The sequence below is a fragment of the Rattus norvegicus genome, chromosome 1, assembly GCF_036323735.1.
Source record: "Rattus norvegicus strain BN/NHsdMcwi chromosome 1, GRCr8, whole genome shotgun sequence".
In the NCBI taxonomy this organism is placed as follows: domain Eukaryota; kingdom Metazoa; phylum Chordata; class Mammalia; order Rodentia; family Muridae; genus Rattus; species Rattus norvegicus.
Genome location: NC_086019.1, coordinates 103,251,444 through 103,275,591, shown reverse-complemented (window position 1 = coordinate 103,275,591; position 24,148 = coordinate 103,251,444). Strand labels below are relative to the sequence as shown.

Below are 24,148 nucleotides of genomic sequence, written 5' to 3'. Positions count from 1 at the left end.
CTGCGAAAGTAAATATTCCCAAGATTCACAAGGCCTCTCTCCAAGGTTCTAAAAACAGCAACAGTGGTCAGAGGGGGGATTTTCCCACCTGTCCAGTTGCCTGCAAGCTGTGGGAGGAAGCTCCTTGGCTGCAGCTTTTGTGAGTCCCTGTTCTGCAGGATGGAGAGTTGACACTCCAGGCAACTGCCTTTGGGTAGTCCTGCTCATGTAAGGAACCCCCACAAATTCTCTCCCCCTCCCTCCTTGTTTCTGTCTCTCTCTCCTTCCTTTCCTGTCTCTGTCTCTCTAACTCTCCCTTCTTCCCTCCCCTCCTCCCTCCCTTCCTGTCTCTGTCTTTCTCCCTCTCTCTCCTTCTCCCTCCCTTCCCTTCTCTCTCTCCCTCTCTCCCTGTCTCTCTCTGTCTCTCTTCCCTCCCTTTTCTCTCTCCCTCCTTCATTTCCTCTCTCTTTCCCTCCTCCCCTCCCTCCCTCCCTCCCCACATCTCTTGAACCACTGAGCTGTGAGAAGGCAGCACTGACTCCAGGGCTTCCTCACCAGGATAGTCAACATCCCCTAATCTGTGAGCCAAAATAAGCTGTTCCTGGAGCAGCTCACACCACCTACTCTCTTAGAGTAAACAGAAAATGCACAGTTAGGATAAGCACAAACGGCCTCAAACCATAGCTATTAACTTAAAGCATAGGAAGGCCACTGTATAGACTGATTTATTAAAATTTACTTACTTTTATATGTGTGTGTGTTCTGTGTGTATGTGTACTGGTGGGCCGTGTGCGTGCAGTGCCCACAGCCACTAGAAGACAGCATCAGACCCGCTGAATTGGAGGTACAGATGGTTGTGAGCCGCCATGTGGGTGCTGGGAAGCAAACTCAGGTCTTCTGCCAGAGCAGCTAGTGCTCTTAACTGCCAAGCCCTCTTTCCAGCCCCTTGACTTTATTTTTAAAATTGTTTCATCATAAATAGATGTCTCTTGAGTTTTGACCATGGTTGCTTTTATCAACCAGCTCTTAAAATATCTGAAGTGTCTCCAGTTGTCTCTGTAAGCATCAGCGGACACTGACATCCAGCGCTAGTTAAATGGCCTCTTTAATCACAGCAACTTTGCATGACTTTTGTGATGTAGGGTGCCTGCCGCCAACATGTAGGTTGCACACGCAGGACTTTATAGTGAACTTTTGACCATGTCTCTGCATCATTCAGGTCAAGGACTGCTGGATAGTAGGTGTCCAAAATAGACAGATAGCTTATAGTAGGTGTGCAGTAAGTACTACTTGGGATATAGTAAGAAAAGGAGATTCATAATGTAGCAGTCTTGCAGAAGTTAGGGATGGCTTGCATGAGGCCAGCAAAATATGTTATGTCTGGATCGCACTCATGGTTCTGTGTCTGAAGGAGGAGGTCTGGGCCTGGACTCCTGCTCCCAGGCTAGTTTCAGGTCTGGATTCCAGTTCTGAGGGAGGAGAGGTTGATATGTCTGAGATATAGGGACTGGAGCTGGACTCCTGGCATTCAAGGTCATCTGTGTCCTGCCTCTGTGGGGATTGGAGTCAGGGATGCAAGTTGGAGATGAACATACAGAATGAGAGATTGACTTTGCTGGGACTTTAACTCAGCTGCCCTCCCTCCTCTGACTAGCAGAAGGAAGACTCTCTATGTGCACAGTTAGCAAGGATGAGGCAGCTCAGAGGTGGGGAACCCAACCACTGGTGGACAGATTGCGACAGGCAGACTCGAGTCAGTCACTTTTGACAGCACAGGGTGCTCATGGGAAAAGACTAACGAAGAAAGCATGGGGGAAATGTAGGGAGAGTCCATTTTTGTTTTTATTTATTTGGATTTTAGAGACAGAGTTTTGGAAGCAGCCTTCTTTGGATGATGATATTGACCCAGAGCATTTGTACTCCAGCCTCTGGGCTCAGTGAGTCTCAAACTGTGACAACAAGCTGTGAGAAAGATTCCAGAGCCAAGACCCTGGAAAGGAAGGTGGAGCCTGGAATAAGGGAAAGGATATTGGGTCTGAGGGAGGAGCCTGGGGGCTTGGGTCTGAGGGAAGAGGCTAAAGGTTGGAGTCTTAAGTGAAGAAGGAGGGCTAAAGAGGACCTTAGAGTGTTGGGAAGGACTCAAGTGTCTGATGGAGGAGGCCGTGAAAGTACAGAGACAGCTGGTGATGATCAGATGGTAATGGATGATCAGTTGCTTTGCATTGTCCTCTGGATCCAGCTGTGGTAATTGCACAGATTGGTGTAGACCCCTGGGTAGCCAGGCATAGCACAACGTTCCATTCCCCAGGACACGAGACCCTGGAGCTGTCCCTGACACACCAGTGGTCCCCCAGAATCACCCTGTAAGGAGGAGAAATGGGAATGGAATCAGTCATAGGAGTAAGCATCAGAGACAATAGCCCCCCTCACCTCTGACTCCAGCCTCAGGCAGGGGCAGAGCTCCCCTCTGCAACATCCCCACCTAGCCTCCCTCTGTGAATCTGATATGGTCTCTCTTCTCTCTCAGCCATATCTGTGTCTCTTCACATTCCCTGTCTCTGTCTAAGAAGTTTATCTTTATTAAACAGAAAAGGAAACTGAGGTATAATAGAGTTAAGTCCAAAGGGTCATGAGACTACAAGGCACAGCTGAGTTATTCCTGTATCTCTGTGCCCTGAGCTCTCTGACTTTTCTGTTATTGAGACACAGTGGTACCCAGCTAAAAATTGTCCCAGAGTCAAATCTGAGCCTCACCTGACATGAATCCTTCCCGCCTTCGGGGACCCCGGCACAGACCATGCCAGAGGTTATGGTTCCAGGGTAGGCTCGATGGCATACCTGCTCCGGCATGATGTTGACATTCACACACTGAAGAGCAGTGGGGTACCTGACTGGTGGGGGTGGGAGCACAGAAAGGTTACAACTACAGTGCTATGGATCCAGGAGCCCAGCATCAGCCTCCTCCCTCAGACCCAGAGGTCCAGCTTTGCATTTTCAGGATGAGGGCTCCTTACCAATGGGACTGGCTGTGGTCCCCCAGCCTGACACTCGGCATGGAGTCCCTGGGCTGGCACAGGATCTGGCCACTGGGATGGTCCTCACTGCTCGTCCCAGCCGCACTTTCCTCTGTAGCTTCAGCAACATGAGGTCATTGTCATGGGCCTGGGGTCGGTACTGGGGATGAGGCACCTGGCGAACCACACGCAGCACCTGCTGCGTCGCTTCCCACCTTCTTAGGTTGTGCTTGCCCAGGGCTACGTGAAGAAGCCTGTCCCACAAAGCCAAAGAGTAAAGACTGCTTAAAGTCTGACCACAGACCATGTTCCAGCCCCATTTTCTTCCATAGTGATTAAGTTTCCCTCAAAGTCTAACCCCTGATTGTGGGCTGAGCATTCTGTGGCCTCTTATGTCCTTCCTTTCTTCACGGCCTGGACATTTTCTCTTTACCCAGCCTCATTTGATGTCCTTTTGGAGAAGATACTCAAGGGCCATTTAAAGTTTTTGACTCAGTTCCTAAGTCCTTGATGGTTTCTCAGAGGACTAATCTCTAGACTCTAAATGAGAGTTGATATTCTAGGGAAAACACAACTATGATCTCGGTTCTAGACATTTTCTAGGCAAGGGTCAGGGTTCTAGATTTAGTCTAGATTATGGCATAACTTCTGGATTCAGATGTGAGCTTAATGTTTCAGAATAAGCTACGGGCTCTGCGTTTAGCTCTGTATTGCAAATTGACCTTGAGTTCTAGATGTCAATGTAGGTTCTCAGTTCCAGAATCATCTTGGATTCCACTTTGAGCAGTGACTTATGATATTAGCATATTGATTCTGGATTCTAGACATGGATGAGAGCTCATGTATAGATAAGACTTCTGTTTATGAGCCGGGTTCTAGACAATGGTTTTAAGTTCTGGGCTCTGGCTAGGCTCAGATTTCTAAATAGTCATCTGAGCTTATAATCTAGACAAAGCTGTCTCAAATCCCACAACAGGTGATGGATGGTTCTAGACTCTGGTCTGTGTCCTCAACTATGAAGCTTTAGGTTCTAGACAGCTATACATTATGACCCACATACAAGGAAATAGAGTCTGGTTTTCATCCTTGACTCTCTGTGTTCTGCTAGACTTTGTTCTGCTCTCAAGTCTCTGGGTTCTAAGTTAAATTTTTCGTTTTTGACAGTCACCTAGGTCGCAGTCATTGTATGAGATATAGCCTTGACTTTCACTTCAAGGCTGAAGTCTGAGCTCTAATTCTGGTTGCAAATCATGGAGGAGCTGGGCTATAAACCACAAATTATGGTCAGTATTCTTGGATTCAAACTCAGGGTTCTAGGATGCTCAAAGAGGATCTGGTAAATAGACTCAGAGTTCAAACATGGCTCTAGAACAAGTTCTAGGTCCAAGACTATTCTGTGTTGTCTGTGTAGGGTGTGCATGCAGTGGCACACGTGTGTAAGCTTGAAGCCAACCACCTTGTGTGAGATAGGGTATCTCTTGTTATTCAGTTCTGCGTGTTTATAGCTGGCCCAAATGCTTGAGAAAACTCTTCTGATTTCACCCCCAACTTCACTCTCACTAGGAATGTCGTGATTACAGACATGTATGCTTCTACCTCCAGCTTTCAGATGAGGTCTGAGGATTCCAATTCAGGTTGACAAGCTTGTAAACACTTTACCCACTGAGTCATGTCCCTTGACCCTGACTTTTCTTACAGTTGTGTGTTTTCACTGCAAAAATAATTTCCAGAGTCATGTCTGTGTCACGTGCTCTGAACTGGGTTCTGAGTTTCTAAATTTAGACTGTACTAGTCTGGGAGGGACCTTTGCTGGTCCTGATGTGCCAATTGGTAACTGAATGAATAAGTGTGTGACTTAGATTCTAAACCAAATGACTGGCTTTCATTATCTAAGCATACTTCTAGCCAGATGACCTCTCAGCCTAGATTCCTCTCTAGTCTCCAAATCAAAACCTAGCTTCTGCACTAGGTCCCTGGGATCCGGAAGTCACTGATTTAAGAACAAGAGAGATTACTCACGGGCGGGCACAATGAGCAGCAGTGATGACCCACTGGTCTGACAGCAGGACTCCTCCACACAGGAAGCGACGCCCAGGTCCTGCTTGCAGAGCAACCTGCCATGGCTGGGAGTTCTGAACACATGTGTAGCCACCAAGAATTTTATCATCTCCTTGGCTCTGGACTATGGCTACAGGGAGATGGGGTGGGGAGGGGAAAAGAAATGAACAAATGTCCTCTAGTCTCCAATGGTGTAAAATGCCCAGCAAACATCCTGCTATATGGCTCAACACCTAAACCATCCACCTCTTTCTGCTCCACCAAGTGCAAGTGTGATACACATTCAACAATGTCCCCAACCAAACAGAGACTTTTCTGACCCCTCTTTCAACTGATCTTCACATTTGTGTTATTGTGTCCAGAGGCACCTCATCCAGGGCCTGGCTTCAGCTACAGCCTTAGATTCCACCCTTCCATGAGAACTTTATTTCTTTCCTTTAGGTTGAGATGAAGTCTCACTATGTTCCAAGCTGGCCTGGAACTCCCAGCATTCTTCCTACCTCAGAGTCCCAAGTGCTGGCAATCTCAGCACACAGCCAGCAGTCCTGGTTCTCATGAATATTTTTGTTTTTCCATTTTCATGTGCGTGTGTGTGTGTGCATATTTGCAAGTACATGGGTCCATGTCTGCATGTCTGCATGTATACTCATGTGTTTATGTGTATGTGAAGGCCTGAAGTTATGTTGGGAATTTCCCTTGATCACTTTTCCATGTTATTCCCTGAAGCAGAAGTTCTCAAACTAGTCTAGAGCTCTCCCTTATGGGTAATCTCGCTTGCCAGCTTCCCTTAGGGATCCCATTTTGCCTTCCAAAGTTGGAATTAAAGGATCTCCATCACAAACAGCTGCTGTGTGTGTAGGCTCTGGGAGTCTGAATTCTAGTCCTTGTGGCGAGCGCCTTAACTGCTGTGCCAGCTCCCTGGCTCTCTGGTGATCCCCTCAGAGCACCAGATACCATTTTAGCCCTTCCTCAACACACCTAAGGAGTTCCCATGCCCTTCCAATCCCTCCTACTCAGTTAGACCCCAGACTCCCTCCACCCTTCCACACCCCACTTTCATCTTCGCTGACACGAGCAAAGGCAGCCCCATGAGCCTCTTCAGATAGAGCCCACTTGAAACATCAGAGTTTTCTCTATTTCCTCATTTTCTCTATCTTCTACAGCTGCCTCTCTCTGGAATCCTATTTCTTGCCATCTCCAGACTTAGAATGTGGATATGAATTCCTAGTTAAGTGAGGTCCTCAGCATCAGTCCCCTCTCCTCTGTGCGTATCCAAACGCTCTGTGTGTGTGCCCTGCTACCTCCTGCTTTGCACGTGCACCCTTGTGAGCCCACAGAACTCAAAGATTAGCCTCAGGTGTCATTTATCAGGCATTGTCCAGCTTTGTTGTTTTGAGACAGTGTCTCTCAGTGGCCTAGGACTTGCTGACTAGGCTAGGCTGGCTGACCAGTAGGCCCCAGGATGCTCCTGTCTTTGCCTCCCCAGTGGTAACTCCACTGCTTCCATTTTGTTTTAAAGGAAGGAGCTCTAGGGGAAATCAAACTCAGGTCCTTGTGCTTACAAGGTTGAGCCATCTCCCAGCCCCTCTGGATTTTTTCTTACAGGGCTGTCCCTCAGAGCATAACGATACCCCAGGACACATCCCTAGCTTATCTCAGAGTCTCCAGGGGACCACAGTGCTCTTACCTACAGCCAAGGCTTGGAGTATGGTCAGTAGAAGGAGCATTCTGGAGCCGGAGGTCCAAGTCTAGAAATGCAGAGAGCACATGGAAGGGGAAAACAAACAACAAAACAAAACAAAACAAAACAAAGGCAGAAATAAGACTCAGGGGCAGTGAGTAGCAGTCACCCTAAGGCCTAGACCCTCAGTGACATGGAGTCGATGTAGAGAGCAGAGTTGGAGAGGACGGGTGTCACAGGCTCCCCAGGCTGTGAAGAAGGATACCTACCAGGATCCTGTCGCTCTGGCTCCTTGCAAGCTTGAAAGAGGGAGGGGTGGTGTCTCTTCCAGCACATGCCAGCAAAGCCTTTTATCCATGGTCTGGGCAGCTGGCCCCGCCCCCGACCGTCCTTCTTCCTTTTGTTTTTATTGCCTAGTTTCCATTCCAAGATTTTTCTGCTCCCTTCCCTCCCATCTTTGACCAGAGAAGCAGACATGATTATTAATGGGAGCCTGCCTGGTGAAAGATGCTATAATCTGGAAAGAATGGGGGAGGGGGAGGGGGAGAGGAGGGGGCTGGCCCTGGGCAGGGAGAGTGAGAGAAGTGCCCAGCCTGGTCAAAGAGCACGCAGTGGATGGAGAGAATCTCTGGGTGGGGGCCCTAAGGATGATACTTGGAGGGACAGAGGGGAAGAGAGGAAAAGGGAGAGGAAGAGAGAGAAGCAGAGACCCAGAAACAGAGGGACACAGACCCAGAGAAAGTAGGAGAGATGGAAAGTGAATTTAGGGGAGCCTGTAGTGGGCTTTGGACCAGGGTCCCAGTGCAATCTGCCACCTCTTGGTCCCGCCCCCAGCCTTTTAAAATACCTAATGATTATAATTTGTCCCTGGGCCTTGGCAGCCCCATTCCTGGACCACGCAGTGACTCAGCCTGCAGCCTCTCCCCTCACCCCACCTCCCTTCTCAATGACTTTCCTCCCAGAGAAGCTGCTTTATGGCTATCTCTCAGGGATGGTGCTCCTCCAGGTCCCATCTCCACACCTGTGGAAATCCATGTGCCTGGCTTCCCTTGAACTATTTCTGATAACAGGGGGCTTCACTTACTAGTTGATCTGAAGGCCCAAGAGTAAGATGAGTGTGGAGACATACTATGCTTCGAGAAGAATCGCTGATGATTTAGGATCAGAAGCAAGTCCCACCATGACAATTCATGTTGGGTTCTACACAGAATATTCATCTCTAGGCCTTGTACTGAGACCCAAGTAGACCAGATGTCACCATTGGGATACCTCAGGGAAAGGAATGTGGGTTTCTCCTTCATGTCTGTGAAACTAAGGCTGAGTATATAATCATCTCCACTAAAGCCTTAAAACACAATAAAATTCTTTTTCTTCAGAAGAATACCTGAATGGTAGTTATTGTGTCTCACACCTGTAATCTCAGCACTTAAGAGGCTGAGGCAGGAGGATTGCCATGAGTTGGTGGCATTTTGGGTAATATAGTTTCAGGCCAGAAGAAGAGGAAGAAGGAGACCAGAAAGAAAGGAGGAAGAAGAGGAAGAGAAGGAACAGAAGAGGATGGGACAATCAAGGAGGCATGGTGCCCACAGGGCTCCTGGCAAGAAGTTGGGGATGAAGCCATAAAGGAGAGAAGTCACCATGACCTGCTAACCCATCACGGCCTTGTTCCAACAGGATTTTCTTCCGCCTAGATTCTCAACTCCCTAGAATCACACCCAACCTGCTCAACATCGTTTTGATTTCCATGGCATGGTTATTTAACAATTTGTGATGAATGAATGAATGAATGAATGAATGAATGAATGAATGCATTAATGAACAAGTGTATGGCCTCAGCTCCAAGCTCACTGTCCGGTGGGACAGGTCAATACAAAACTTAGTCCTGTTAGAGCCCCCTAGGAGTTTGTCAGGGCGGCGAGTGATGTGAGGAAGCACAGGGAAGGTTGTCAAGAGGAAGATGCTGTGCACAGAGGCCGAGAGACACAACAAGACAAACAAGGGCTCCATGCTGCAGGGGCTGAGGTGATAGGATGGCAGTAGGGTTCTTAGAAGAGAGCGTGGGGCACTTCAGCATGTTCGCTGGGAACTCTGGGAAGGTGTCTGGCTAGAGCCAGTGATGTCATACATTCCAGGGCATGTGCAGTCCATCCATGAAGGAGAAGGTTCATCATGGAGACCCAAGGAAGCCCACACCTTAGAGGGCAAGATGTGACCTGGATGCTAGGAAGGAACACAAGGACAGTAGGAGGATGAGGAAGATAGAAGTGTCCTGGGAGCTGAAATGCATCGTTTATTTTGGTAATCTGTTGTATGTATGTGTGGTGCAGGTATGGGGTATGCACACATCTGGGTGCACACATCTGTGTACAAGAGGAGGCCAAAGGAGGATGCCTGCTGTCCTGATCTAGTCTTCTCTTTTAATTCCGTTGAGGCAGGCTCTCTTGCCGAGCCTGGTGCTAGGTTGGCAACCATTACATGCCCGTGGTCTTCCTGTCTCCACCACTAAATTGCTAAGGTTGCATGCTTACATGTGGTCAAACATGGCTTTTGTATGTGGACAGTGGGAGCGTGAACTCAGACTCTCATGCTTAAGCCATGTGTGTAGAACCATCTTCCCTGACCCCTAAGCGTCTTACCTGTAAGAACCCCATGTGTTCCTGCTCACCACAGAGGCCAGAAGAGGGCTTTGGATCCCGGAGACTGGAGTTACAGACAATTGTGGGACACCATGTGGGTGCTGGGAACGAAACCCGGGTCCTCTGGAAGAGCATAAGTGCTCTTAACTGCTGAGCCATCTCTCCAGTCCCGGCCCTGATGGCTTCTAAATGGGGTAGTGGCCTTGGAAGACAAGAGGACAGCAAAGAGACATCTTAGGAGACAAAGGGCTTTGGGGTGCGTTGGGTGCCGAGGGAGCTGAGGAAGCTGTGATGGGGAAGAGGAAGGAACAACTGGGTGTCCTGGAATATACAGACAGCAGTGCTGCCCTGTGCCTTTTCCTCTTAACTGCTTTTCAGGGCAGGTCACTGGGATGAAGTGTATCCACACTGCTGTGCTTCATGAGCACTACCCAGCTCACCCACAGGCTTCTCTTCCTTTCCTCTCTCCCCCCCTCCCCTCCCTTGTTCCCTCCCTCCCTTGCTTCCTGTATGTGATGTATGCATGTGTCAGTCTTCACGTGTGTCTTCCTCCATTGCTCTCCACCTTAAAATTACATTTCTCTCTGTCTCTGTGAGTGTGTATGTGTGTGTGTCTGTGTCTGTGAGTGTGTGTGTATGTGTGTGTTTGTGTATGTGTGTGTGTCTGTGTGTGTATTTGTATGTGTCTGTGTGTGTGTCTGTGTGTGTGTCTGTGTGTGTCTGTGTATGTGTGTGTCTGTGTGTGAGTGTGAGTGTGTGTGTGTCTGTGTGTGAGTGTGAGTGTGTGTGTGTCTGTGTATGTGTGTGTCTGTGTGTGTCTGTGTGTGTGTCTGTGTGTGTGTCTGTGTGTATGTGTGTGTCTGTGTGTGAGTGTGTGTGTGTGTGTGTGTGTGTGTGTAGGTACATGTGTGCAACTCATAGGAGAACTTATAAGTTATATCTTTCTACCATGTGGCACCTAGAGATGAGGTCCTAGGACTCAGGTCCCCAGAGGTCCTCAGATTTGGTAGCAAGTGCCTTCATCCACTGAGCCACCTTGCCGGCCCCACCCCTGAATTCCTACGTAGATCAGGTTTGTCTTGAACTCTTTTCCTTGGCAGCCTCAAAAGTGCTGGAATTACCAGCATCGTCTACCATGCCCAGCATTCCCACCTTTGTTCTGTTTTTTATCTCGACAGGGTCTCGTGTAGCCCAGGTTTGCCTCAAATTCGTTAAGTAGCAGAGGATGACCTTGAACATTCTGATGCTCCTGTCCCCATCTCCTGAGTGCTGGGATGACAGGTGTTTTCCACCATGCCTGGGGTCGCTGGTTCTGGGGATGGGACCCTGGGGAATTAGCATGCTAGATCAACACATGCTAGCTAGGCACTCGATCCACTGACCCACATCCTCAGCACTCTAGCTCTGTTCCTTAGCAAGCCAGCTTCTTTCCTCCCTCTCTTTCTGTTGTCCAATCTACTTTCTTCCTCCTGCCTCAACACTCACCACTAATATTTACTAAGCACCCAGGTACCTGAGGCACAGTAATAAACAAAGCTGACCAAATAAGGAAAAAGAAACATTAAATAAATAAATTTATTTATTTATTTATTTATTTATTTATTTATTTATTTATTTATTTAAAAGGGGGGTGGGACTGGAGCGATGGCTCCATGGTTAAGAGCACTGCTCTTCCAGAGGTCCTGAGTTCAAATCCCAGCCACCACATGGTGGCTCACAACCATCTGTAATGAGATCTGTTGCCCTCTTCTGGTGTGTCTGAAGACAGCTACAGTGTACTTATATATAATAAATAAATAAATCTTTAAAAAAAAGAAAGAAAGAAAAATCCTGCCTTGGATAAATGTAATATGTAATTCCAACTCTATGTCGTATAGTATTAAGAGACAACATGAAAAGAAGCAGGGGCTGGAGAGATGTCTTGGAGTGAGCACAGCTCTTGCAGATGGCTGGAGTTTAGTTCCCAGCCACTTTCTGCTGCTCAGGACTGCCTGTAACTCCAGCTCCCAAAGGATCCAATGCCCCCCTCTGGCCTCTCGGGACACTTTACTCAGATGCACATACACAGACAGACAGACATGCCTCCACAAAATCAGAAATAATCACAACAAATCTTTTTTTAAAAAAAAAAAAAAAAAAAGGAAGCAGAGTCCTTTAAGGTAGAAAGGTCGTGCAGATGTGAGACCACAGGGAGGAGACCACCATGCTTGGAGGAGAGTGGAAATCCAAGGGGTGTCATAGGAAGTCTGTAGACACTATCTCGGGTCAGGATTACAGATTGGGAAACCGAGGCTGGTTGAGAGGAAGTTGCACGTTTACCTAGCTGAGAAGAGAAGGAAGCAGTGTACAAAACCCACGACTGTCCCGAATCTTTCTTCTGTCACCAGGGCAACTGCCAACTTGGTCAGCACATCTGCTTATGTGACCAATAGGATTTCACGCATGTTGAGCAAGTTAACTCGATGGATCCTTCCCCTACCTGCGTGAGAACTGAAGCATCCCGGCGTCACTCTGACCCTCCATTGTACTAGACAAGGAAGTCAAGATGAAGTCAGCTCCCTTGCCCAGGGTTGCACAAATCGTGTAGCCACATGGGGATCTGAACCTACATGAAGGGCTCTTCCCAGCTCTAGTTGGGAAATACTCAAGTGGACGGTACAGCCGGCTAAGTGGTGAGATTAACCCCAGATAAGAGGAAGGACGCCTATTCCATTGTCCGCGGAAGGAAGAGGAAAGAAAGGGCGAGGTTCTCTGTGGGGCGTGGGCCAGGTGGCAGGAAACGGAGGACGTGCCTGTCTAATGGCCCAGTTGGTTTTTTTGTTTGTTTTGTTTTGTTTACTGAGAGAACTCACCCTGATCTTCTTCAGGACCACACACAGTCAGGTGAGGTGGGACGTACTGGAAATGACTGGAATCGGTTCCTGCAAGGGCACACTGTTTTGGCAAGCGGCCAGAACAAGGAAACCAAGAAGGCACCTGCATCGGTACTTCCGGGGAGGTGAGGATGGTCAGGGATTAGGTAGGGGTGAGGGAGAAGTAAAGAAGTAAAGATTGAGGGCTTCGTGGGCTTGGTGGTGAGACCTGCCTTGGGACGTCTTGACGACCGCTCCATCTTCTCTGGGGGGGGGGGGGGGGTCCAACAGACTCCTGATTGTTCGTTTGCTTGTTTGTTTGTGGCAGCATCCCAAGCACCCAGGTGGGTCTTGAACTCTCCGTGCAGCTTGGACTTCTGCTCTTCCTGCCCCCACAGGTATGATTTCTTTTGGAGGCGCAGGGTGGGAGTCTTCATCTTCCCCCGTGTTAGGCCTCAATTCTCCTTACACATGCTGACACATATTTCACAGGTGAGAAGACAAATTTCAGTCCCGGCCCTCCTGACTCAGTGTCTCTCTCTGGCTCTAGAACTCACGTGGCTCTCTGATTACTCAGACTCCCTCTGGCTAAGGAAGTCTCTGCACAGCCCTGAAGAGTGTCCTGGAACTGTCGTTACAGGTGGTTGTGAGCTGCCTGAGGTGGGAGCTGGGAACCGAATCCTGGTCCTCTCGAGGAGCAACATGTGCTCTTAATCACGGGGCCGTCTCTCCGGTTCCACCTCTAGATGTTTCTAAGTCGGCATCCATCCGTAGTTGCGAATGTCTGCTGACACTGGGCATCCCTCAAGGTGGCAGACGCCCTCTGATTCCTCTGTCTGGAGTGCCTTCTATTGAAGCTCCATGGTCCATTAGAACCCAACCCTATGTTTGTCGCCTCAGCCGCTTAGGTCAAAAGCTGGGAGTGGTCTCCAACTGCTGCCCTGAGAGTTCCCCCACTTACCTCCTCTCTGCCGCATCCACCCAGCCTCCAATCCCTCTCACCTGCACAGGCCGAGTAGCACACGGCCTGGTCTCTCTGCTTTCCATACCCACTCAACCCCTCCACCTCCCCCAAGCCAAGCCCATTCTCCATGTAGCAGCTTAAAGTTCAAAACAGCACCTTGTCAGAAGCTGCCTAAAACCTATCTATGTCCTCGCTGGAATTATACTAAGTTCCAAATGCCCCAGGCAACCAGCATCTAGATCTTCCTCCACCCTTACCTTTCCACAGTCTTCTGTCTCAGACCCCTTGCTTTGATGTCCTCAACATGGTTGGCGCCTTTGCACCCCAGGGGCTTGGTCATTGCTGTTCCCTCACCCTGCCCAAGTCATCCCTCCAGTCACCTTCTCCGAACTGTGCATTCTCTTCTTGTCTCTGCCATTCTCACACTGCGTGCGAGCATCTTTTGCTGTTGAATAGCCTTCATGTTTTTTTTTTAATTTACGTTTTGTATTCAGAATACAAGTCTGTCTCCAACAACTTGAGTGTCAGCTCTGATGAGGAAGAATATTCAGCCATGTAACCCCCTGCCCCCTCCATTAGAACTCTTATAGAAGGAAGGAATGTGTCTCCCAGAGGATTCATGAGGGCAGGGACCTTTCTACCTGGTCAGCCACCGTACTAATCTGGTGTCTGGTGCACGTGATGGGATTACTCAGGAGCAGGCCGAACAGATGAGATCATCTTCAAACCTAATTCTAGGACTTCGGCACCCATCATTTCTTTCTCTTCAGACTTGAAATTTGTCTCATTTCTCAGCTTTGAGACAGTACACAGCTGAAACCAAAAAACTGTGGAATATTTGCGGGAAAAGACTATCATGGTCAAGTCCTAGGAGATAGGCTTCTGAGCTCAGGGCATAGGATCTGGAATTAGGAAGACCTATCACTGCATTAAAAAAGAATGCTGGGCTCTCTGTGTTTCAACGGGGTTGGGGTGAGGGGGGAGCTGCAGGCATCCTTAGGGATGCCCAGGTCTTCCTCCTGCCTTAGTGAGCCCCTGGCCTCTCAAATACCCTTCAGTATCTGCTAAGCCCACCTGAGGGGGAATCTGTTTGCTCTGCTCATCGGGAGGGGCCTCTCTTGTGTTTATATCACCTTTTAACAGATTTATTTATTTTAAAGTGTGTGTGAGAGGGGGGAGGGGGAGGGAAGAGAGAGACAGAGATGAGAGAGAGAGAGAGAGAGAGAGAGAGAGAGAGAGAGAGAGAGAGAGAGAGTCCTTCAGAGGCCAGAAGAGGGCATTAGATCTTGGAGTTAGAGTTACAGGATGTTGACAACCAGCCATCACACCAAACTCAGGTCTTCTGCAAGGGCACTATTGGCATCTTGTCTATAAAAACACAACAGGCAGGACTTGCCCTCAGTGGCTATGCTACCTCTCCAGCCCCTACTTATATAGTCTTTGAACTCACACTGGAATTCTTTAAAGTTTTTAAAACATACCTAATGTCTGTAGGATTCACAACTCTTGGTGAGAGGTTTAAGCCCTTGCACCTGTTCATTACCAGGCCCTCCACTCTCTCTAGTTCAGATTCTCAGCCTGCATGGGCCTGGTCTTAGTCTCCATGGCCTCTCCCACAGAGTCCTTGGTGTTTTGAGACAGGGTCTCCTCCTTACCGTGTCCTTAAATTCATGATCCTTCTGCTTCTACCTCCCTGGTGCTGGGATTAGGGCTGTGTGTACCAACGCACTCCATTTATGCAGTGCTGGGGATGGAGACCAGAGCGTTGTACATGCTAAGCACACAATCTACCCACTGAACCACATGCCCAGCCTAGCCCTGTCTGCCTTGAGTCTTTCCTGGCAAGCCTTGTTCCCAGCTAGGGCAGCATTCTGCCTCCTGCACCAGGAGCAATGCTTCCCCACAGGGACAGGTGTCCCTTGTTGGGGACTCAGATCCACCACCATCCTACCAGACTCCACTTCCCCCTCTCATGTCTTTCCTGGCCTCAGTCTTACTCAGCTCCTGGGTCTTGGTTCAAACATCACTCCCAGATTCTATGACGCCCGCACCACAGTGAGCTGGGCGCCCCACCTCTAGGCTCCCTTCTGAACTCTCACAATGGCAACAGTGGCATGTAACCCTCTGGTTCTGACTTGTCAGTGCCTGCGCCTGCTTCCTTCACCAGCGGGAGAGCCCACTGAGGGCAGGGACCAGAGCTGAGTCAGTTATTTCCTCAGCATCCTAGGTTGGGCCAGGCTCTGCGAGATGTTAAGAAATGTCTGCAACCAAGATTCTTATCATCCCCTGCTGGGAGCGCTTCAGGGCTTGCTTCTGCATCTCAACCCCTGCCCCTCACACTCTCTCCTCTATCGCCTCTGTCCTGTCCTCCAGTCTCAGATTCTAGGCTCGCCATTCCCTCCTCCAGGAGCACTTTCCAGCAGTCAGCCAAGCACTGTCCCACTTTGCCTGGTTCTCTGCTGGGATAGGGCAGTCTCCCTCAGGCCACTCCTTTTCTGCTTAAATGGACAGGATGCAATCCCCACCGACACCTGTCAGATTACATTCCGCTGTGTGTACCTTCTCTTTACCTCTTCTCTCTCTCCTCTGGCCTTCCTCCATCTTCCCGGCCCCTTTCTTCTTCCTCTCCTCAGGCTCTGTCCTGAGCGGTTTCTGCAGTTAGCTGCGTTACAGGTCTCCCGCTCAGAACCTGTGCTAGGCAAGGACACATGCATCTTTGTGGAAACTCCTCCACTTCCACTTCCAGGGCTCTTTAGATTTGGAGACCAATGTTGTCTGGGTCTGGGCTGGAGACCCAGTTTTGGTGCGCAGGTGTGGTCACGGCGCCCTCTTGTGGTCAAAAGTGAACACAGCACCTTTCTCATACCAGAGGCCCAGGAGCAGGGATGCTACAGAAATGATTCCAAAAACCTGCTCTGCATGCTTTGTTGTTGTTGTTGTCGGTTGTTTTTTTTTTTTTTTCTTTTTTTTTCTTTTTGGTCTTCTAGCTTCCAGCTTAAGGACCTAGAGCTTCTGCTCCCTCCCTGAGTCAAGTCTTGGCAAGGTACTGGGGTGCATGTTCATCTACCATAAATGAGTATTTAAAAAGTATTACTTTCATATTATCACACCAATGAGGGAGGAACGCCCTGTTGGCACAGGGCCAGCCCCACAAGCGGAAAGCGCGAAGCTGGACAATTTGCCTAGAGAGTCTTCAGTCGCCCCCTAGCCACCTCCAACCCCTCCTCTGGTCCCTCATCCGTGTCCACAGCCATTTCGCTTCACAGCAGCCAAGGAATTTTTTTTAAGTGGTTGTTGGATGGACGCAGAATAGAAGTACTCAGGAGACTGGCCTTCACTGTTAGAATAAAACTCTTGACTCCCTACACCTGGTGCAGCTGCAGATGCCTGGAGAGATCAAGGTTATTCCTACAACCTCGCTGCTGAATTGGCGGTTCCCACCGCCAGAGGGAGCTCTTCCTCCAAGCTACTTTTAAGCGTTGTCTCCCTAACTTTATGTGGGTCACTGCTCAAAGGCCACCTCCCCAGAGGCCTTTCCTTGATGGCTTCTTCTTCCTTCCCTCTATTCTATGTTTAACAATCAAACCTTTAAGCTGGGGATGTTGCTCAGAGACAGATTGTTTAGAATCCCCAAGAGGGGCTGAGGGCGTCTCGGCATGTTAGGTCCTTAATTCAATCTCCAGAATTAAGAAATGAAAAGGAAAAAAAGTGACAGTCTTGGGGTTGGGGATTTAGCTCAGTGGTAGAGCACTTGCCTAGCAAGCGCAAGGCCCTGGGTTCGGTCCCCAGCTCAGAAAAAAAAAAAAAAAAGTTTAAAAAAAAAAGTTAAAAAAAAAAGTGACAGTCAATGACCATCAATGACTGGATGTTATTTGTTTCCGATTGTCCTCTTCCTCCCGGGCTGTAAATTTGTGGAAGGGCTCCTGTCTCTGCCCATTGCAGTTTCCTGGCACCTGCGGGAGGACAGAAGGGGTGGCTTTATAAGCCCAGGGGAACCCGATGGAGGCAGTCTTTCAGCCCTATCTCACTTTGAAAAATAGGGACCTACAGAGTTCAAGGAGTGAACAGGTCACTTCCATGAGGACAGGGCCACAGAGGCTAAGGAGCACCCGCTGCACCTGGAGGTGGAGCCTGCCCCTAAGTCTCTTTCCTCAGCCTCTCAACTTCCTACTATGGCAAGGCGGCACCCAGATGCCTAGAGCCCCCTGGTGGCCAATCCCCAGTATGCAGAGCCAAGCTGGACATGGTTGGCCAACTACTTTTGACCACTGGACTCTCATGTCCCAAGATGGGGGTAAGAGCAAGGCAGTTCCATTTTCACAGGAGGAAATGGTACTTTAGGGTAAGGCAGAGACTCAGCACAAGTTCTGTATCCAGAGTCCAAGCTTGGGGTGTCCTCCTCACCCACAACAGATACCAGGAGTGGGCAAGGTAGTCGTCTTATTATAGATAGGACTGGTGACAACCCCTGTGGTCCCTTGAAGTTGCCATGGGGGAAGGAATAAGAAAGTACGTATAAACACCCCAAAGTAAAGATGAAGTCCCTTGGAAAAAAATGTGTGTGTTAAAGACCCACATGTGGACACTTACTTTCCTATTGCTGCGATAAAACACCATGACCAAAAACACCTTGGGAAGAAAAGATTTTATTTCAACTTACATTTTAGGTCACATTCCATTACGGAGGGAAGTCAGAGCAGGAACTGAGGCAGAGGCCATGGAGGAACACTGCTACTGACTGGCTTACTCAGCCAGCTTTCTTATAGTCTCCAGGATCACCTGCCTAGGGACTGCACCACCCACAGTGGACTGAGCCCTTCCACATCAATCATCAATCAAGAAAATACCACACAGGCTTGCCTGTAGGCCAATCTTATGGAGGCATTTTTTCTGGGATGATCCCAGCCCTGTGTAAAGTTGACGAAACAAAAACAAAAATGGCCAGCCAGGACACTGACAACCATGTGAAAACCACAGATTTGGTTCCTAATGTATCAGCTGAGCAGACCACTGGCTTCAAAAGACCCAAAAGCTAAGAAAGTCATCAGATAGTGCCTGAGACCTACGGAAGGGGTTTCAGCTTTGCTGTAACCTGTCTACCTAAAGTCCACACCGATGTACTCGGCCAATGTCTTGATAAATGACTTTCTGTTGTTCTGGGGGTGTGTTTGTCTAACTGCTTCTGAGGCAGTATTTCTAGGGCAACCTCAGCTCATGCGCCAGGCCACCGAAGGTCCCAATCAGTTCAGAATAAATTGTCTCAGACTGCCGTAAGTGCAAGAGCTGTGTCTGGATGAAAGGTATCTAGTGATGACTGTGAATATTCCTATTCCTCATGACTTGGGGAAACAGAAAGGGAGGGCCAGGGCTGCCTGAGCCCACAGAGGTGTACAGGAAGGCACGGTTGTTGGTCCCTTCTTAGACCTGGTAGCTCTGCCTGGGGCTCCCTACACTTCTTCAAGGTTCGGGTTGCTGTACAGGACACATCCCTCCACGGGGTACGGTTACTCCACAGGGAAACCGGTCAGTCCTAGAGTGCAGTGCACTGAAGGGAAATCACTTCACAGTTGCAATGCACTGGGGTACAATCACTTCCCCGGGCACAGGGCAATGGAGAGTGCAGAGCTCAGGTCACTCCGCCACGGGGCTCAGGTCACTCTTCGATACACAGGTGGCTCCTGCCCGGTCCCCTCCATTTCCGCATGGGTTGGATTCATCTTTGGATTGCTTGCAGGTGCAGGGTTCTGGTAGGGCCACAGGGTCACTGGTGACCCGGCTTGGGTTCCCTAGAGGTGGCGGCTCAACTTGCAACACACGGCGGCCCTTGCCGATGGCCAGGCGCGGCAGGCCTCGGTTGAGGCCATCCAGGAGTGCACAGGCCTGGCAGAGCTTGTTGCTGGCCAGCGCTCCGCAGCGGGAGCAGGTGCCTGGAGGAGGGGGCTTTGCTGCCGGAGCCAGAGCTAGGCGCTCTGCCGAGTGCACGAGGTCCAGCACGGCCGATGGTCTGGCTGCCTCCAGGAGCTTAAGCAGGTCCCGAGCATGGCCACGGAAAGCCTCAGGGGCATACACACACTCCTCGGAGAAGTAGCGGAGGTGGCGGAAATGTGCGTACAGCACCACCTCCTTCTGCGAGGCAAACTGCAGAGGCCGGCACCGGGGAAGTGCGCATCCTTCGCCTGTGGAACCCAGCACTCCACCCCTCGCCAGCCTCCCAGCATCACCACGCAGGAAGTTCATGAGCACCGTCTCAGCCATGTCGTCAGCATTGTGACCTGCGGGAGAGAGCTCAGGTGAAGGATAATGACAAAGAAGAGGAAGTAAAGGGTCCCCGTTCATTTCCTGGTTTAAAAAATTTACCGAAATCCACTGAGCCTGAAAACCCACCAATCGAGATTGGCTTGAAATTTCACCAATCCCCACTTTAGCAATCTTCACCATGAAAACTCCTCCCCATTAAATACACCCAGCACTCCGTGGCTTCTCACTGGAGGAGAGTCAGCCACCTTCTTGTGTCACTCTCAATCAATCTCTTGTGTGAGAATTGATGTATGGTGTGCCTTTGTGGTGTGACTCTGTGGTATTCCTTGGCTTCCGACTGCCATGATAACTTTCCCTTCAGAGCTGTAACACAGCACTTAGTTGTTCTTGCCAATGGCCAGACTCAGTTGAGGTCAGCCAGGAGTGCACAGGCCTGGCATTTACACGAGGAGGAGGAACCCAAGAACCCTGGGACAAGAGGAAAAGTGGAGAAGAGGCAGGAAACCCCTAGAGCAGGAGATGAGAGGACCCTGTAGACATCCCTAAGGAGAAAATATAAAAGGTACCATAGAGACACTGGGGCCTAGGAGAGTGGAGGAGCGTGTTGGAACACCCATAAAAAGAGGAAGGACAGTGGAAATTCTTGGGACGACAAGAGAGGAGAGAGGAAAGTGGAGACCCCACCCCACTCTCTTGCACTTCTTTGCACATCACATTGTTCCTGCAGGACCAGTGCTCACCTGTCACAATGTGAGTAGCTCCCACAAGGCGGGCACCCTCCTCCAGCGCGCGCCTCCGCAGCACCCCGCAGAAGGTGCAGCAGGAGCGACTGCGGCCGGAGCCTGCGGTGCTGCGGGCCACAGCGTCCATTGTCCAGCCTCCGAAGAGATCTTCATAGGCCACGATGGTGAGCGGCAGCTCCCAGCGCGCTGCCTGACTGCGCACCGCCTCCAGCGCAGCGTCGCGGTAGCCGCCTATGCCCTCATCCACGGCCACCAGGTGCAGTGTGATGCCCAAGCGTGGTGCAAGCTCACGCAGCACGTGTGCCAGCACCGTGGAGTCCTTGCCGCCAGAGGCGCCCACAGCCACTACAGCGCCCTGCGGCAGCAGGTGCCCAGCAAGCACCGTACGCAGCACCTCAGCCTCAAAGGCAGCACAGAAGCAGGGGCCACACAAAGCCTGCCCAGAGCGTGGGCGGCGGAGGGCAGCACGGGCCTTGTGACAGGAGAAGCACGTCGGGGCCGGCATCTTGGAAGAGAAAGTGGGTCGCCTGGGATGTCTACACTGTGGAGAAGAGAAAAGGGAGTTATTTGGGGCATCTACACTTCAGGGTTAATGGGGGAGGGGTACCACACAAGATCCCCAGAAGGGAAGCTGATCATTCAGGATGTCTGCACTTCGGAGCTGAGGGGAGAAAGAAGTGGATCACACGGATATTCTGTGTTGTGCGGAGGCTGTGGAGATGGCGTCCTACTGAGTGACCCTTACACAGGGGAGCCCGGGGAAGGGCAGCTTCTTCCTACACCAAGAAAATAACCCGATGACAGGGTTTCAGAGAGACAGAGAGGAAGACAAGCAAAGGGGCAGACAGAATGGAATTGTGTCTGTTTTAGGAAATGGAGGAGAGTTTTGCACTCACTCTTGTTAACAGCCTCGATCATAGACAACTTCCAGGGCTGACAAGAACCCGGAAGAGCTTGATACTCGGAAGCAGAGGGCCACAGATGTTTGGAGTTTAATAGGGGAGCTAAGATACTGGGACCCCTGCATGAGGTCCTGATTGCTTCCCCTGGAAGGCACGGTGCCCTCCTCGAGGCACACTGAAGATGCCTGCATCACCCCACTGTAATGAGCCAGCTCTCAAGGCTCAGTCCTCTCCCCCAGACCGCCTCATCTCCAGCTTGGGCTACCCAGGAGCCTCTTGCCTTTCAGAACAGGTCAGGCTGCTCCTGGGATTTACCACAATGATCAGAATGATCTGGCAAGTACGTGTTTACTGTCAGGGACTCCCACGAGGACAGGGCCAGTGCCACCGAGCACTCTAAGCCGCATCTCAACTCCGACATCACCAATTCCTTTCACCAAATGGTGTCCTGCAGTGGAGCTCAGGTCTGTCCTTCCAGATGCTCAGACTAGAAGCCCTGAGGTCTAGGACCACCCTGATCACTCTTCCTGTGCGGGGTTCAAAATTCAAAGTCCAGTCTTGACTTGTTCTCCAAATGTCCCTAGTCCATCCTCAGAACTCATGCTCAGACCCCCGAAAGGAGTACAGCCAATCCTTTTGTGGCTTCAAAACAGCCCCAGATGCCAGACACTTCACACCTACTCCATGGCCAGCACTGTAGTAGAATTCTAGTTAATCCCTGGACCTAAGGTAAACTTTAGAATGAAATGGTTACCTTTCACTGTATCTGGAGTAGACATCAAAACGAACAGTTGTTTTCTAGAAGTACTTTGAAGAAATCATGGCAGAAAACAGTGGTTGTTTTCTTTTATCTGTGGAGTTGCTTTCTGAAGGGGCTTAATGGCTTTTGCTTCCTTTGGTCACAAGACAGTCCTGCTACACATGCAATGCCTGGCATTACTGAGTACTGCAAACAGTCCACAATAGGGGCCAAGGTTCCATGGGTGTGATGTTTCCTTCACAAAACATATAGATTGATGTTTAGGGGCTTTGATATGAGAGACTTCTTTTACCCAAAAGCTTTTGTGTTAAAAAAAAAAAAAAAAAAAGGCCACCCCACCTAAATCCTCACATATTATTTAGCTATGCAACCTAAATTTTTTTTTTCATTTTAAATGTTTTTCTGCTGCTCAGAAGCATTTGTCCTAAAGGAGACACAACCTAGAGTAAACGCTAAATAAAAAGAAAGAGCCCAACTTCGGTTCATGGAGGTTGGATCTCCCTGCTGTCTCAGAGGCTGATTGCGTTCTGGAGTGACCCTCTTTCTTTGATTGTCCTGCACAACTCAGAGTACTGATGTAGCTTGTTTGTCTGGGTCACTGGTCTCTGCCTTGATCTCCCCTCCTTCACACTCCTTCACGCTGATCTGCATATAACAACCCGCAGATCCAGCCCAGTTATCTTTTTGACAGTTCTGTGAATGATGTTAGCACTTGCTGACTGGCAGCTTGGGAGGCCCCGTGGCTCCTCCTCGAAATGTTCTCAAGTACCCCAGGGACACTCCTTTTCTCTGGCCCATAGAGTTCTTTCTGATCACTGAGCCCAACAAGCAGCCCTCAGGACTCCTATCTCTCATGGCTGAGCACTGCCCCTTGAAATAGATCCTCCTCAGCCTGGATTAGGTTCACACCTGTGTCTCACCACTTCTACCCAAGCCCCGGCCAGCAAACCTGAGAATCAGTGAGAATCAGGCTCAGAGGTGCCTCCAGGCTTGTCCTCCAAAGGACCCACTTAGGATCCTTGCAGGGCACCTTTCAAGCGCTCCCCAAATCTGTCCCTCTGTCTGGCTTTCATCTCTGTCTCCTGAGAGTACCCACCACCTACTACCCGGCAATTATGCAGAGTGACTTGTAAATGCACCCTCTGTTCTCAGATATCTAGTCCTGTAAGAGGGTTGTTTGTTGTTAGGAGTAGTACAGCAGAAACAGAAAACCGAGAGACCACATCAGTAGCCCTAAGCTGATGGAGAGAACCAGGATTACGCTAATTAAGTAAATATCTGAGACGATGGGGAAAGAAGTGTCTACAGACAGGCTGCAAACCCCAGAGGTAATAATACCAGGCGTGGTGGTGCACGCCTTTAATCCCAACACTCGGGAGGCAGAGGCAGTTGAATTTCCGCAAGTTCCAGGCTAGCCTGATCTACAAAGCAAATTCCAGGAGCGCTTCCGGGTGGCCAACTTTCCTAAAGGGCAGAAGAGAAGTCTCCAGAACATATTTATCAGGTTCAAGAGAAGGCAGATGATCTGTCACCACCAAATGAACAAAGCGGCCGGGCAAGAGACCAGACTAGAAGGAGATTCTAGCCAGAACACGAGTTGACAATCATAAAAGCGAGTGCCAAATCCCTAGAAAGACCTTCAGCTCTCCCGTGGCACCACGACCCCAAGCCCGTCGGACCTGGAGGAAGAGGAACACTAACCTGTGTGGAATGGGCTCTGCACTCTGCCTGCCACGCGGAAGCCTGGAGCGGAAGAATTCCCTAAGACTACAACTCCCATAAGGCCTTGTTCTACTTTGCCTACGACTTCCATAATGCAAGAGGAGCTCCGGTAACTCTACAGCAGCTTGGACTCCAATTCCCAGCAACACTTGAGAGAGTACTTTCCTTCTGCCAAATGCCTCCCCAAACCCAGGGCTCTCTGTAAGGCGCTCTTGTCCTGGCAACGCGAAGTCACCAGGAGGGATGCTTGAAATCAGAAGTGGTTGAAATTAGAGTGGCTGCAGTCTGATTTCCTAGTTTTGACGTTTAATATACGCTTTTGCTGCTTGCTTGCTTTTCTCTCTGTGTTTCTTTCTGTCTCTGTCTCTCTCCCTCCCCTTCCCCCTCCCTTCCTTCCTCCCTCTCTCTGTCTCTGTCTGTCTCTCTCTCCCCCCCCCTCTGTCTCTCCCCACCTCTCCCCTCTCCCCTCTCCTCCCCTCTTCCCTCTCCCCTCTCTCTCATCTTACCATATAGACCAGGCTGGCCTTGAACTCAGAGACCCACTTGCTTCTGATTCCAGAGTGCTAAGATAAAAAGCAA

At 49.9% G+C, this 24,148-nt stretch overlaps 2 protein-coding genes and 1 long non-coding RNA gene across 7 annotated transcripts; 1 reads left to right on the top strand and 2 right to left on the bottom strand.

The window, feature by feature from the left end:
• Nucleotides 1-1,799: 1,799 nt before the first annotated feature.
• Klk14 (kallikrein related-peptidase 14) lies at nt 1,800-17,265 on the bottom strand. 3 transcript variants are annotated; one of them, XM_039100912.2, is made up of 7 exons: nt 15,755-17,265; nt 9,369-9,570; nt 6,739-6,799; nt 5,013-5,181; nt 2,994-3,247; nt 2,734-2,870; nt 1,800-2,340 (listed from the first exon to the last, which is right to left on the bottom strand). In XM_039100912.2, the coding sequence occupies exons 2-7, from the start codon at nt 9,525-9,527 to the stop codon at nt 2,188-2,190; spliced, it is 933 nt and encodes a 310-aa protein (XP_038956840.1). In that variant the 5' UTR covers nt 9,528-9,570; nt 15,755-17,265; the 3' UTR covers nt 1,800-2,187. The 3 variants fall into 3 exon arrangements, with proteins under 3 accessions (XP_038956840.1, XP_063117827.1, NP_001414259.1); XM_063261757.1 differs by lacking the exons at nt 9,369-9,570; nt 15,755-17,265 and adding an exon at nt 7,002-7,059; NM_001427330.1 differs by lacking the exons at nt 9,369-9,570; nt 15,755-17,265 and having other exon boundaries at nt 6,739-7,055.
• LOC120098456 (uncharacterized) lies at nt 12,064-15,760 on the top strand. 2 transcript variants are annotated; one of them, XR_010060015.1, is made up of 3 exons: nt 12,064-12,366; nt 12,549-12,618; nt 12,861-15,760. It is a non-coding gene; the product is annotated as an uncharacterized LOC120098456 (long non-coding RNA). The 2 variants fall into 2 exon arrangements; XR_010060014.1 differs by having other exon boundaries at nt 12,771-15,760.
• Nucleotides 17,266-17,813: 548 nt separating the features above from the next.
• Nucleotides 17,814-23,609, bottom strand: Ctu1 (cytosolic thiouridylase subunit 1). Of its 2 annotated transcripts, XM_006228984.5 has the most exons (4): nt 23,549-23,609; nt 21,842-22,082; nt 20,183-20,726; nt 17,815-19,456 (listed from the first exon to the last, which is right to left on the bottom strand). In XM_006228984.5, exons 3-4 carry the CDS (start codon nt 20,688-20,690, stop codon nt 18,816-18,818), a joined length of 1,149 nt encoding a protein of 382 aa, XP_006229046.1. In that variant the 5' UTR covers nt 20,691-20,726; nt 21,842-22,082; nt 23,549-23,609; the 3' UTR covers nt 17,815-18,815. The 2 variants fall into 2 exon arrangements, with proteins under 2 accessions (NP_001099721.1, XP_006229046.1); NM_001106251.1 differs by lacking the exon at nt 21,842-22,082 and having other exon boundaries at nt 17,814-19,456; nt 23,549-23,606.
• Between the last annotated feature and the right edge of the window lie 539 nt (nt 23,610-24,148).